Source organism: Schistocerca cancellata, chromosome 10 (genome assembly GCF_023864275.1).
Source record: "Schistocerca cancellata isolate TAMUIC-IGC-003103 chromosome 10, iqSchCanc2.1, whole genome shotgun sequence".
NCBI classification, from domain to species: domain Eukaryota; kingdom Metazoa; phylum Arthropoda; class Insecta; order Orthoptera; family Acrididae; genus Schistocerca; species Schistocerca cancellata.
Window position 1 is genome coordinate 62254235 of NC_064635.1, and position 15173 is coordinate 62269407.

The 15173-nt window shown below is 44.8% G+C and overlaps 1 protein-coding gene across 1 annotated transcript in view; it reads left to right on the forward strand.

Annotated features, from left to right (window-relative positions):
- The window catches only part of LOC126106818 (peroxidase-like), a 670034-nt gene that overhangs the window by 24550 nt on the left and 630311 nt on the right, over window positions 1-15173 (forward strand). Inside the window, exon 3 of the mRNA XM_049913211.1 lies at window positions 9328-9577. Within this exon, the coding sequence (XP_049769168.1) occupies window positions 9328-9577 (250 nt within the window). The remainder of the gene's footprint in view (window positions 1-9327; window positions 9578-15173) is intronic.

A 15173-nucleotide genomic window follows, 5' to 3' on the forward strand; every position in this document is an offset into this window, starting at 1 on the left:
CCACCCAGAGTCCCCCATAGACCCTCAAACTTGTTCCGCGCGAGATGGCATCGATGGGTATTAGGCGCGAATGGCGTCCTATGATACAGCCACCCGTGCTGCATTCACCTGGCTCCAAAGTTCATCTGTGGTGGTTGGCACGGGATCACAGCACCGCACGCGTCGCCTCACCATATCCGACAAGTCTGGTCATCTGGCGGTCCAGGGCGAAAGCCTGACATCCTTTGACACCAAGAAGGCACGTGATTGCGCAGCAACATGTGGTCGTGCATTGTCTTGCTGAAAAATGGCGTCTGGGGTGCTGCACAGAAAGGGTATGGCTACGGGTCGCAGGACATCATTCACGTAGGTCACACTGCGCTGGCCACGCACCAACTGTGATTTCCGGTTGTGTACAACAGCACCCCACACCGTAAGGCCTTGAGTTGGCGCTGTACATCTTGTGCGAATGCAGTCACTGTGACGCCGCTCCCCCTGACTGCAGCGAACCGAAATGCGGCCATAATTTTCAGACAAACGGAACATGCATTCGTCTTAAAACACTCTCTGATGGCTTTCTGTCCCCAGTGGCATCGTTCCATACACTGTTGCCGTCTATCATGTTTCTGAACATTCATCAAAGGTAGGCAGAGAAGTGGATGACGTACAAGTAACACCTTCTGTAATAAATTGTGACAGACTGCTACCCCTGATAGTGTACGTGTTACACAGTTCCACTAGACACGTGGAGCATTCATATCTGTCCTGCAAAGCCATTCGGATGAGGTGTCGATCTTCTTAGGAGGTGGTCAAAATGGTGCGTCCTGACCCATCTCGTCACGTTCTGTGGCCTTCCGTGAACCATTTTGTATGCACCCGTTGCACTGCAGAAACACTTCGTCCCACGCGAGTAGCAATTTCTCGCATGGATGCATCACGTTCCCTCAATCCAATAATGCGCCCTCTTTCAGACTCACTGATTTGATGTTCAAAATGTTCAAATGTGTGTGAAATCTTATGGGACTTAACTGCTAAGGTCATCAATCCCTAAGCTCACACACTACTTAACCAAAATTATCCTAAGGACAAATACACACACCCATGCCCGAGGGAGGACTCGAACCTCCGCCGGGACCATCCGCACAGTCCAAGACTGCAGCGCCTCAGACCGCTCGGCTAATCCCGCGCGGCACTGATTTGATGGTACGGTTCGCGCACGTCTGCTCAACTCACGCTGATCCACTGCCTTCGGTTTATAGCGACAGCGAGAGCTGCAGGCACATCTTGCCCGTAGGTGGTGTTGCACTGCGATGTCGCTATTTACCTCGACCCGGTGGGCCTTCGTGGATCAAATGCTAATTATTTCCGCAGATCACACTAATGTACATGTCCTGTGAATATGAACATCCTGTCTCTAGTCATTCTAGGTGTTCTGTTTTTTCTTCTGAACATGAGTGTACGTTATGGAATGGGAGGTCGTTAAGAACGGGTGAGTTACGAATCGGAAACGGACTCCCGCGGAAGTGATGGCCCGCACAGGGGCAGCTCAAACTTGGGACGAGTTCCTAATCGCTACTGCCATCCATCTCTTGTTGTGAATCATTGCTACTGATGTGGGTACATTTGAAAACGTCTTTCAAAATTTCACTTTAAATAGTGTTGAGTACTTAGAGAATTTTACATTTACATTGGTTTCTCTATACACTTTATGCCACCTTTTAGCGCTAGCTCTCTGGAAAATTCGTCTACTTTGATTTCTGAACAATATCTTTTGTATCCGTTCAGTTTATTTATTATTATTATTTGGCAGAAACGGCCCAAGTCTGCTACCTTTTACAAAAAATTGTTCAAATGGCTCAGAGCACTATGCAACTTAACTTCTGAGGTCCTCAGTCGCCTGGAACTTAGAACTAATTAAACCTAAGTAACCTAATGACATCACACACATCCATGCCCGAGGCAGGATTCGAACCTGCGACCGTAGCGGTCACTCGGCTCCAGACTGTAGCGCCTAGAACCGCACGGCCACTCTGGCCGGCCTACCTTTTACATCTACATCACTGTTTTCCGTGTCATGTCTGTGGCCACATGGTCCATTAGCAGCGCAAGTCATTTTAGTTACCCACGTTGCGAACAGGAAAACGTCAAAACTGAAAAGAATATTTATGAGAGCTACTATTCTAATGCGTAATACGCGTGGTGACAATTATTGAACTATATGAAATAAAATCGTCGTAACTTCTTTACGTTAGGACGTTCAAAATGCACAGCTGGCCGTGGGGCATGATGGGAATTAGTATGCGCATGCGCACTCAGTGTTCTCGGCCATTTCCATGTGAAAATGTCACGGTACTGCGTGCCTCAGCCTATAGCGCTTGTGAAGGCCTATTGTGCGAGCAAAAACAACCCAACTACGGCTCAAAGGAAGTTTGCGACCGAATTCAAGCTGAAGACAACCGCTCCAAGTGTGCTAACAATCAAGAATTTGATTCGCAAGTTTGAGAGAATGCATAGTGTTCCTCCTGACAGTGTTGCCAACGTCATTCGTCCAAAAATGGTGGCAACGCCTGAAAACATCGAGAAGACACGCGCTGCGTTTCAAACCAGCAACAGGAAATCGATCAGACCAGCTGTACAACAGGTAGCAATCAACCGGGACACATTGTGACAAATTGTTGTTAAACACCTGCATCTCTTCCCATACAAAAATCAAATGCATCACCCATTAAGCCCCAGGACCATGGAACAGCGGTAATGTTTCGTCACCACTATTGCTCACAGAATTGGCGAACACGACATTAATGTGAATGTGGTTTGTTTTAGCGACAAAGCCCACTTTCATTTAGATGTGTTGGTCAATAAGCAAAATTGGCGCATTTTGGCAAATGAGAGCCGCATTTCGCGATCGAGAAGTCTCACCGTCAACAAGTGACTGTGTGGTGTGCAATGTCCAGTCACGGAATGATAGGTACAATATTCCTCGATGGCACGGTGACTACTGAATGGTACGCGAAGTATTTTGGAAGGTGATTTCATCCCCATTATCCAAAGTGACGGTGACTTCGACAATATTTGCTTCAAACAAGACGGAGCTCGACGCCATCAAAGCAGGAGTGTGTTTGATGTCGTGGAGGAACACTTTGGGGGCCGCGTTCTGGCTCTGGGGTACCCAGAGGCCACTGGCATAGACACGCATTGGCCGCCATTTTATCCGGATCTGAACGCATGCTACTCTTCTTTTTAGGGCTATATTATAAACAAGGTGTACAGCAGTAGCCCCAAAAACCAATGCTGAGCTGAAAACAGCCATTCAGGAGGTCATCGACAGTATCGATGTTCCGACACTTCATCGGGTCATGCAGAATTTCGCTATTCGTATGCGCCACATCATAGCCAATGATGACAGGCATATAGAGCGTGTCATAACTTAAATCTGAATATCTGTAGTGACTTTTACATCTTGAATAAAGTGTGAGCACGCCGTAGTTTGTAACTAATTTACGTTGTTTTTTTTTTCCTCATAGTTCACAAATTGTCACCCTGTGTGTGTCTGCACACAGAATTATGTTAACTGTGATTGTCGAGACGTTATCTAGGAGTTCTATTACATAACTGATAAAAGTGTCTACATTACAACTGGGCGATCAGTTCTCACACACATACTTAATTTCTTGTTTCTGTTAATTCAACAGCTAATATTTAAAAGTGTTTCTCTTCACCTCCTATTCTTAAGTCATGTCTTGATTTAAACCGCGTGCCTTTTCTGATGTAAATGCATTATCGTCCACTCTGAAGAAATCCTCCAGTAAGAGCTGAGACGTTTCTTTAAGTTTTAAAACAGTGTACGTGCTACATTTCAGACGCTCCTGTGTAATGATCAGAAATTACGAACTTGCTTCCCTTTATTTCCCTCTCGATATCTTATTTCTTCTACATTAACCCCTGCACCTACATCTACAACTGTAGTCTGCGAACCTCTGCCAAGTGTATGGTGGAGGGTATCTGCTGCTGTACCAGTTGTTAGGGCTTTTTTCCCGTTCCACTCGTGTATGGAACGCGGGAAAGATGATTGTTTAAATTCCTCTGTGCGTGCTGTAATTAATCTAATCTTATCCTCAGGATCCCTATATGAGCGATGTATAGGGGTTTGTAGCATATTCCTAGAGTCATAATTTAAAGACAGTTCTTGAAATTTTGTTAGCAGATTTTTTCGGGGCGGTTTCCTTCTATCTTTTCTTCTGTTTGTAGACCTCGTCTCCTAAACTTCCCACACAGAAACTGTCTACAACAAAAAATCGTCTGCAACCAACGGTGTAGGTCCAGTGTGTCTAGCATGCAGATATACTACTGGTCATTAAAATGGCAACACTACGAAGATGACGTGCTACAGACGCGACATTTAACCGTCAGGAAGAAGACACCGTGATATGCAAATGATTAGCTTTTCAGACCATTCGCACAAGGTTGGCGCCGGTGGCGACACCTACAAGGTGCTGATATGAGCAAAGTTTCCAAACGATTTCTCACACACAAACAGCAGTTGACCGGCGTTGCCTGGTGAAACGTTGTTGTGATGCCTCGTGTAAGGAGGAGAAATGCGTACCATCACGTTTCCGACTTTGATAAAGGTCGGATTGTAGCCTACCGCGATTACGTTTTATCGTATCGCGACATTGCTGCTCACATTGGTTGAGATCCAATGACTGTTGGCGGAATATGGAGTCGGTGGGTTCAGGAGGGTAGTACGGAACGCCATGCTGGATCCCAACTGCCTCGTGTCACTAGCAGTCGAGATCACAGGCATCTTATCCGCATTGCTGTAACAGATCGTGCAGCCACGTCTCGATCCCTGAGTCAACAGATGGGGACGTTTGCAAGACAACAACCATCTGCACGAACAGTTCGACGACGTTTGCAGCAGCATGGACTATCAGCTCTAAGACCATGGCTGCGGTTATCCTCGACGCTGCATCACAGACAGGAGCGCCTGCGATGGTGTACTCAACGACGAACCTGGGTGCATGAATGGCAAATCGTCATTTTTTTGGATGAATCCAGGTTCTGTTTACAGCATCATGATGGTCGCATCTGTGTTTGGCGACATCGCGTTGAACACACATTGGAAACATGTATTCGTCATCGCCATACTGGCGTATCATCCGGCGTGATTGTACGGGGTGCCATTGGTTACACGTCTCGGTCACCTCTTGTGCGCATTGACGGCACTTTGAACATTGGACGCTACATTTCAGATGTTTTACGACCCGTGGCTCTACCCTTCATTCGATCCCTGCGAAACCCTACATTTCAGCAGGATAATGCACGACCGCGTGTTGCAGGTACTGTACGGTCCTTTCTGGAGACAGAAAATGTTCGACTGCTGCCCTGTCCAGCACATTCTCCAGATCTCTCGTCAATTGAAAACGTCTGGTGAATGGTGGCTGAGCAACTGGCTCGTCACAATACGCCATTCACTACTCTTGATCAACTGTGGTATCGTGTTGAAGCTGCATGGGCCACTGTACCTGTACACGCCATCCAGACTGTGTTTGACTCAATGCCCAGGCGTATCAAGGCCGTTATTACGGCCAGAGGTGGTTGTTCTGGGTACTGATTTTTCAGGATCTATGCACCCAAATTGTGTGAAAATGTAATCACATGTCAGTTCTAGTGTAATAAATTTGTCCAATGAATATCCGTTTATCATCTGCATTTCTTCTTGGTGCAGCAATTTTAATGGCCAGTAGTGTAGGTTGCTTGCAGGCCCTCTGCTGGAGTTCCAAACAACATACAGCCATCACTGGCACCAGCGTTCATCAGAAAACAAACTGATTCGCACCTTGCTCTCCAGTGAGCTCTCGCTTGACACCACTGAAGCCGAAAATGGCGGTGGTTTGGGGTCAGAGGAATGCAGACTACAGAGCATCTTGGTCGGTGCTGTCCTGGAAATAACAGGTTTTTAACAGGTCATTGTGTCATTTTGGTATTAACTGCAGCTCAAATTGCTGCTGTAGATGTAGTGTGAAGCGCCGGAGCCATACGTCAAACACGACAGTCTTCCCTCGCAATAGTGCCACACGGCTGTACAGAACCTGGTCTTCTTGCGACCTTACACTCTCGTGACCATTGCTGCTAGCAATGTTGTACAGTGGCTACATTGCTGCCAGGTCTTTCTGCGATACTGGAGAAGCAACATCCATCTTCTCACAGCCCTATTACACGACCTTGTTCATGCTCAGTCAGGTGTTGAAAATGGTGTCTTTGTGCCTCAAAGGCAGTCTTGACTAGTATCAACTCACTATGTCCACGACCACGACCATACAGCGTCTGTCTAAAGGAAAGGTGATTTACACAACACTGGTTCCCATCAGATCACCGAAGTTAAGCACTGTCGGGCTTGCCTAGCACTTGACTGAGTCACAGTCACGGTTTGCCGAGTGCTGTTGACAAGAGGGGTGCACTCAGCCCTTGTGAGGCAAACTGAGGAGCTACTTGATTGAGAATAGCGACACCGGTCACGGAAACTGACAATGGCCGGGAGACCGGTGTGCTGACATGTTCCTTCGTATCAACCTTAGGGCTGAGGATGACACGGCGACCGGTCGGTACCGTCGGGTGTTCAGAGCCAGTTGGGACGGTGTTTGTTTGTTTAGCGACGCTACTAGCGCCTCTTTTGCGACTAGTGCGAAACTGGAATAGTCATCATCTTTCAGATACAGAAATACGCCTAGCAAATTTCGTTTATGGCGCACAACTCCTTCCTGGTGCTGCGATTTTTTCCACCAGTTATACTCCGAAAGGTTAGCTCTCACACTTTAGGTTGGCAACAATGAAACGAGAAATAGGAAGTTGCTGCTGTTCATCTCTCAAGCTAGTATTCAAAATGGTGGCATCCGCGAGAGAAAAAGAATGCGCAGAAACATCAGAAATAATCATTGTTGAGAGACTTTTCAGGCCAAATTTGCTAAAGTGGCACCACACCGATACAAAATTACTAGATGGGCAAAGAATTTTGAGGAGACAGGATGCATATGCAAGAGGAAAACAACTGGAGGCCATCCATTGAGAATGAAGTGGTGTAAAACATTCGTATGATCTACGAAAGAAGTTGCAGAAAATCCATGAATCATGCCAGCAGAGAAGCTCCAAATGCAGAAAAATGTAAGTTAATGCAGATCAGTAGGGGGAAAAGAAACCTGTAAGGTTCTAACACAGCATTTGCAGTCTGTTGCTTGACACAGTTACTTCGTTTAAATGTCTGGGCGTAACGTTGCAAAGCGATATGAAATTGAACGAGAATATGAGGAAGGCGAACAGTCCACTTTGTTTTATGGAGAGAAATTAAGGAAAGTGCGGTTCGTCTGTAAGAGAGACAGCATGTAGGACACTAGTGTGACCTATTCTTGAGTACTGATGGAGTGTTTGGGAACCACACTGGGTCTGTGTAACGGAAACGTCAACAGAGCCAGGCTGCTACGTTTGTTACCAGTAGGTTCGAATAACATCCAGGTATTATGGAAATGCTTCGGGAGCTCAAATGCGAGTTCCTGGAGGGAAGACGACATACTTTATCAGGAACATTACTGAAAAATTTAGAGAGCCGGCATTTGAAGCTGACTGCAGAAACATTCTACTGCCGCCAACCACTGTACGGTGCAGAGAATATATGTACATGCAGAAGTTTGTCTGTCGCAGTTAACAGTGTAGCACCTGTTGTGCAAATGTCTTCAGTTCAAGAGTTACAAAATTCAAATGTTGCAGTTGCCAAAACTTGACGGTAAATCGCAATGACGCCAATTTTCCTTGATTTTCGAGCCCAGATGTATGTGGAAGGTTTAGCAGGAAGACTTGTGTTCTCTGAGAAAGTCACATTTCATTAAAGTGGCCAAGTGAGAAAGTATAGTTTGAAAACATGGGGTACACAAAACCTACATGCCTCCCTGGACCATGAATGCGATTCTCCAAAACTTGATGTTTTCTATACCACAACCAACCACAGGATCTTTGTTCCTTTCTCCTCCTTCGGAAGTTATTGTTACAAGAATAACCTATCGTGCATGCTTTCTTTCTGGTTGTTGCTTCAATTGACAGAAGAGGTAGCCAACTTCATTTTGCAGCAGGACAGACCGCTGCCACAATGGCATAACTTCATGTACTGTTTCCTCAACGAACTATGTTTCACAGTGCTGGGTCAAATGATGTGCCCTTCACGTTGTGCCCCCACCCCTGTTCCCAGGTGTGTATTGTTGTCACACGGCTTTTGCCACCTCAGTGGCGCCACTAAATCCCAAATTTCGAGATCCCGCACTGCCGCACCTGGGCTTTCGCCAGAGAGCCGGCGCACAGAGGCAACAGCCGACAGGAGTGTCTTTTCCCCCACCACCACTTGCAGAAACAGGCGCTTCCGCCAGACTTTCCCTAGCTGTAGACGACGTCATTCTCGAGTGTGTGCGATAACTGAGGGGTAGTAACAGTACCCAAGTCAGTGTGTCATTTGCTGCTTCAGTCTATGTACAATGTTTTCTAATGAGGTTGCCCGACGATAGTGCGTGAACATATTTTGGTGAGTTGGCATCGCATCGCTTTTTGCAGATAACTTGCAGGCTCCTCATTCACCAAAAAGGGCTGGTGGTGTACCTGCCAGCATGGCTCTAATGTACAGATGCCTATTTTAACTTGTGCAACTTGTCGTAGCAGGCCCCTTCCTCCGATACTGGCGACAGTAAATTATGCGTGAGACTACAAAATTTTGTTATGCAAGTTATTAACTGTTTCTCGCCCACGTCTGGCCACCACGTGGTTCCCGATTTCTCACTTTCCCGATGCACAAGGTTTTCATTTCGCCCTCCCCATTAGTCAGTGCCCGGTCATAGTACTCACGTACATCCAACTGTGTTTCTCCTGTCCTATGCAGGTCGGAAGTTAAAGTGTGTGTCAATGGTTTGACTTCTTGTCTGCAACTTAATTTTGTACCTCAATTGGAGGAACTAAGAATTGGATCTCGACTGTAATGAACATACTGCTAAACAATTTTGTAAGTAGTTTTTAGTAATGTGTAATTTGTGGATAAATAAATAAACGTGTGCCTCAAATTCTAAACTTGTGCACGTTTCTAAAACGTGCATTATGTTCCAATGCACTCCTGCCAACTTTCCCTTTTAAATTTAGTTGTAATGTGCACTTTGTGGTGGGAACGGACAGCACAGCACGCGTACCCACTTACTGTTTCCTGGTCTACCACATTACAGCTGGCAGCTCATTGCATTTGACTTTAGAGTACGCTGCAAGACTGCGCAATAGGTGGGTGTCAGAGATACTGGAGAGTAGTTTTGTGAATAACTTGTGCAGATGACGTGGCTGCAAGTGACTCCGAGCTGGCAGAGGCGGTGCGTCAGGGTCTGGAGAGGGGCGGCCGGCTGGCGGCGAGGCTGAGGGAGCGGGAGGCGGCGGCGGCGCAGAGGCAGCGAGTGGCGCGGGGCTCCCCCGAGTACCACCACTACCTCACCAACGTCGCCAGCGACGGGCAGAGGGCGCGCATGGCCGACACCCTGCAGGACCTGGCCGACGCCAGCGCGCTTGCCACACAGCTCTCCCGCCAGTGAGTACTGCGCGGGTCGAGCGCCTGACGAGTTCACCTCCAATACACTGGTCGGCCAGAACATTATGACCGACTACCTAACAGCCGGTACATCTGATTCCCCTATTCTGCGGAGTGGGGCAATGAGCTCTGACGCCACTTCCAATCACCTCCCAGATGCAATTGACCAGGTACATATCTGACAAGCTGGGAGGCCACAGTGTTCCTCAAACTACTCCGTCACACTCCCGGCATTGAGACACGGTGCATTATCTTGTTGAAAAATGCATCTGCCATCAGGAAACGTTATCCCCACGAAAGGAAGTACGCGGTCTGCAAACTGTGTACGGTACTCCTCGGCTGTCACGATGCCTCGCACCAGCTCCACTAGAGCCATGGATGCCCACGTGAATCTTCCCTGGGGCATAATGGAACCGTCACCAGCTGATCTCTGTTCCCAGAGTATGGGTGTCTAGGAGCTGTTTCCCTGGAAGATGACGGATTCGGGCTCTCTCATAGGCACGATGAAGAAGGTATCGAGATTCGTCAGAATGTACTGCTCTGCCACTGTGCCAGCATCCAGTGACTATGGTCAAATGAGCATTTCAGTGTTAACTGCCAATTTCACGTGGTTAACATTTGCACACGAACGGGTCGTTGGCTGCAGAGGCCCACAGTTAGGAGTGTTTGGTGCACCACATGTCAAAACACCCTGTAGTCTGTCCAGTACTAAAGTCCGGTATTAGTTCCACCACAGTTCGCAGCCTGTCCTGTTTTATAAGTCTGTCCAGCATACGAGGTCCGACATCTGTAATTGGGGGTGGCTGCCCAACCCCATGATGTCTGGATGTTGTTTCACCTTAGTTTCGCTATATGTTGAGGAAACTCACCACACCACACCTCGAATACCCGACAAGTCGTGGAGTTTCCGAAATGGTCGTGCCGAGCCTCTAGGCCATCACTGTCTGCACTCGGTCAAACTTATATAGATGAGCGCCTTCCCCATTCTACTCACGGACTGCCCTCTCATTGGTACTACATGCGCCGTGCGTGTCTGACTAGTAATCATTCCTCTCCAGGTGACGCTGCTATCGCCTGGATGGGTTTATATCGACAGTAGTTCAGTGGCCATAATGTACTGGCTGATGAGGGAAAGTTCGCCGAACAAAATGTTAAACTTTCATGGCCGGAAATATCACAATTAATAATATGTTCCGGGTTATTACGTCGTGGTTTAGATAAGATTATTTTTTCGTTCCATAGATCCGTGCTGAGGAGATCCTCATGGATGGGGAACATGCCGTTTTTTTTTTTTTTTTTTTTTTTTTTTTTGTAAAGCTGAAATAACAATACTAGTAGTATGAATATATACAATACATCATTTGTTTCTATTAAAAAATTCGGCAGTGGAGTAGAAGGAGTTGGCCACTAGTAAGTCTTTCAGGCTCCTTTCAAAATGAACTTTATTTGTAACTAAATTTTTTATCTTTACTGGCAAATTATTGAAGATGAGTGTTCCTGAGTAGTGGACCACTTTTTGAACTAAAGTAAGTGCTTTTAAGTCCTTGTGCAGATCATTTTTGTTCCTGGTATTGTATGTATGAACTGAGCTGTTTCTTGGAAAAAGAGATATATTATTTAGGACAAATTTCATTAAGGAGTAAATATACTGAGAGGCAGTAGTTAGTATACCCAGTTCTTTCAAGAGGTTTCTACAGGATGTCCATGAATTTACTCCACAAATAATACATATTACATGCTTTTGGACTCTGAAAACTTTTGTTTGACTTGAAGAGTTACCCCAAAATATTATACCATATGACATTATGGAAAGAAAGTAGGCAAAGTATGCAAGCTTTTTCATTTTTATGTCACCTACGTCTGCTAACACTCGAATTGGAAATATAGATTTGTTAAGGGTTTGGGGTGGCGACAGGAGAGGCATCCAGCCACCTTCAGCCACTAAAATCACCAAATCCATAGTAACAAGACTGACCCCACATTGCAGCAGGACAAAGGCACAAAGAAAATGATGAAAGTTGTAACTATATTCTTGCATAAGCTCTCTAACACATAATGTAAGTATCATTATTGCTTGCTAAGCTACAACATAACTGGACAGACTGTTATTCTTCAGTTACCAGATATATTGTTCTAGAAGATATAAAGGACATGAACAGCAAGTAAGACACATAAAGTCATTTGTCGTCAATAACATGAATGCATCTGACTCCTTAGATTTCAAGAAAGCAGCAGATTGTAATATAAACACAGCAAATAAAAACATATCCAAAGTACAGTGGCTGTGGTGGGACAAACATAAGCCTCATGTAGTTAAGACCAAGGGAAGCTTAAATGAAATTGAGGCCTGGGAAGGTATTCCTATTTTGAGAAAAGGTATAAGAGCATATGACATCAAGAAAATGCAAATATTTGCCCTGGATGTTACAAGCTGCATCATGATCATATTTAATTTTACAAAAGAAAAATAGACTTTTGCAATCTTTTTGCTGACTATTAAAATATGGCATTTAGTGCTTTTCATTGCATTTCCACATTCAGTAAATTTTTCATACTATTACAATACAATGTTCATAATTTCCTTTGTAAACTAAATCAGTACTATGCTTAGCATTCAAATAAAACACATTAATAGTGCAATTATGACTATTACTGCCTAGTATACATAAAGCACATTTTCTTCAAGTTTATGATTTCAGCACTTAGAGCATTTTTTATTTCAGATCTTCAATTAATTTGCAAATTTCTCCCAGTAAATTATTTACGCACAAAATTTTGAAACTGCCAATGTCTTGTGGAATGATATAATGAGCAGACAGTGATGTCAGAATAAATATGTGATTAACATAAATTACTGTCCCCTCCCTTAGCTGAGTGGTCAGAGCATATGACTGCCATGCATTGGGCCCAAGTATGATTCCCAGCCAGATTGGAGATTTTCTCTCCTCAGGGTCTGGATATTGCGTTGTCCTCATTATTGTTTCATCACCCGTGGTCTAGGGGTAGCATCTTTGATTCATAATCAAAATGTTTTCGGTCCTGGGTTCGATCCCCACCACTGCCTAAATTTTGATAAATAATCAGCATTGGCGGCCGAAGACTTCCGGCGTAAGAAGTCAGCCTCATTCTGCCAACGGCCTTGTCAAAGAGAGCGGAGGAGGGGATAGAGGTTCAGGGCACTCTCTTGTCCTAGGGGTGGGAAATTGCCCCTAAAGGCGGAAGAATCAGCAATGATCAACGACATTAGGATGCAGAAGGCAATGGAAACCACTGCTTTAAAGGCACATAACGTGTATCCACAGGACATGTGGCCTGTAATTGAAGAAGTGTCATGATGATCTCTCCATTGGCAAAAGATTCCGGAATAGTCCCCCATTCGGATCTCCAGGAGGGGACTGCCAAGAGGGAGGTTACAATCAGAAAAAGATTGAATAATCTATGAAATGATAACGTTCTATGAGTCGGGGCATGGAATGTCAGAAGCTTGAACATGGTAGGGAAACTAGAAAATCTGAAAAGGGAAATGCAAAGGCTCAATCTAGATATAGTAGGGGTCAGTGAAGTGGAAGGAAGACAAGGATTTCTGGTCAGATGAGTATCAGGTAATATCAACAGCAGCAGAAAATGGTATAACAGGTGTAGGATTCATTATGAATAGGAAGGTAGGGCAGAGGGTGTGTTACTGTGAACAGTTCAGTGACCGGGTTGTTCTAATCAGAATCGACAGCAGACCAACACCGACAACGATAGTTCAGGTATACATGCCAACGTCGCAAGCTGAAGATGAACATATAGAGAAGGTGTATGAGGATATTGACAGGGTAATGCAGTATGTAAAGGGGGACAAAAATCTAATAGTCATGGGTGACTGGAATGCAGCTGTAGGGGGAGTAGAAGAAAAGGTTACAGGAGAATATGGGTTTGGGACAAGGAATGAAAGAGGAGAAAGACTAATTGAGTTCTGTAACAAGTTTCAGCTAGTAATAGCGAATACCCTGTTCAAGAATCACAAGAGGAGGAGGTATACTTGGAAAAGGCCGGGAGATACGGGAAGATTTCAATTAGATTACATCATGGTCAGACAGAGATTCCGAAATCAGATACTGGATTCTAAGGCATACCCAGGAGCAGATATAGACTCAGATCACAATATAGTAGTGATGAAGAGTAGGGTGAAGTTCAAGACATTAGTCAGGAAGAATCAATATGCAAAAAAGTGGGATATGGAAGTACTAAGGAATGACGAGATACGTTTGAAGTTCTCTAACACTATAGATACAGCAATAAGGAATAGCGCAGTAGGCAGTACAGTTGAAGAGGAATGGACATCTCTAAAAAGGGCCATCACAGAAGTTGGGAAGGAAAACATAGGTACAAAGAAGGTAGCTGCGAAGAAACCCTGGGTAACAGAACAAATACTTCAGTTGATTGATGAAAGGAGGAAGTACAAACATGTTCCGGGAAAATCAGGAATACAGAAATACAAGTCGCTGAGGAATGAAATAAATAGGAAGTGCAGGGAAGCTAAGACAAAATGGCTACAGGAAAAATGTGAAGACATCGAAAAAGATATGATTGTCGGAAGGACAGACTCAGCATACAGGAAAGTCAAAACAACCTTTCGCGACATTAAAAGCAACGGTGGTAACATTAAGAGTGCAATGGGAATTCCACTGTTAAATGCAGAGGAGAGAGCAGATAGATGGAAAGAATACATTGAAAGCCTCTATGAGGGTGAAGATTTGTCTGATGTGATAGAAGAAGAAACAGGAGTCGATTTAGAAGAGATAGGGGATCCAGTATTAGAATTGGAATTTAAAAGAGCTTTGGAGGACTTATGGTCAAATAAGGCAGAAGGGATAGATAACATTCCATCAGAATTTCTAAAATCATTCGGGGAAGTGGCAACAAAATGACTATTCACGTTGGTGTGTAGAATATATGAGTATGGCGATACACCATCTGACTTTCGGAAAAGCATCATCCACACAATTCTGAAGATGGCAAGAGCTGACAAGTGTGAGAATTATCGCACAATCAGCTTAACAGCTCATGCATCGAAGCTGCTTACAAGAATAATATACAGAAGAATAGAAAAGAAAATTGAGAATGCACTAGGTGACGATCAGTTTGGCTTTAGGAAAAGTAAAGGGATGAGAGAGGCAATTCTGACATTACGGCTAATAATGGAAGCAAGGCTAAAGAAAAATTAAGACACTTTCATAGGATTTGTCGACCTGGAAAAAGCGTTCGACAATATAAACTGGTGCAAGCTGTTCAAGATTCTGAAAAAAGTAGGGGTAAGCTATAGGGAGAGACGGGTCATATACAATATGTACAACAACCAAGAGGGAATAATGAGAGTGGACGACCAAGAACGAAGTGCTCGTATTAAGAAGGGTGTAAGACAAGGCTGTAGCCTTTCGCCCCTACTCTTCAATCTGTACATCGAGGAAGCAATGATGAAAATAAAAGAAAGGTTTTGGAGTGGAATTAAAATACAAGGTGAAAGGATATCACTGATACGATTCGCTGATGACATTGCTATCCTGAGTGAAAGTGAAGAAGAATTAAATGATCTGCTGAACGGAATGAA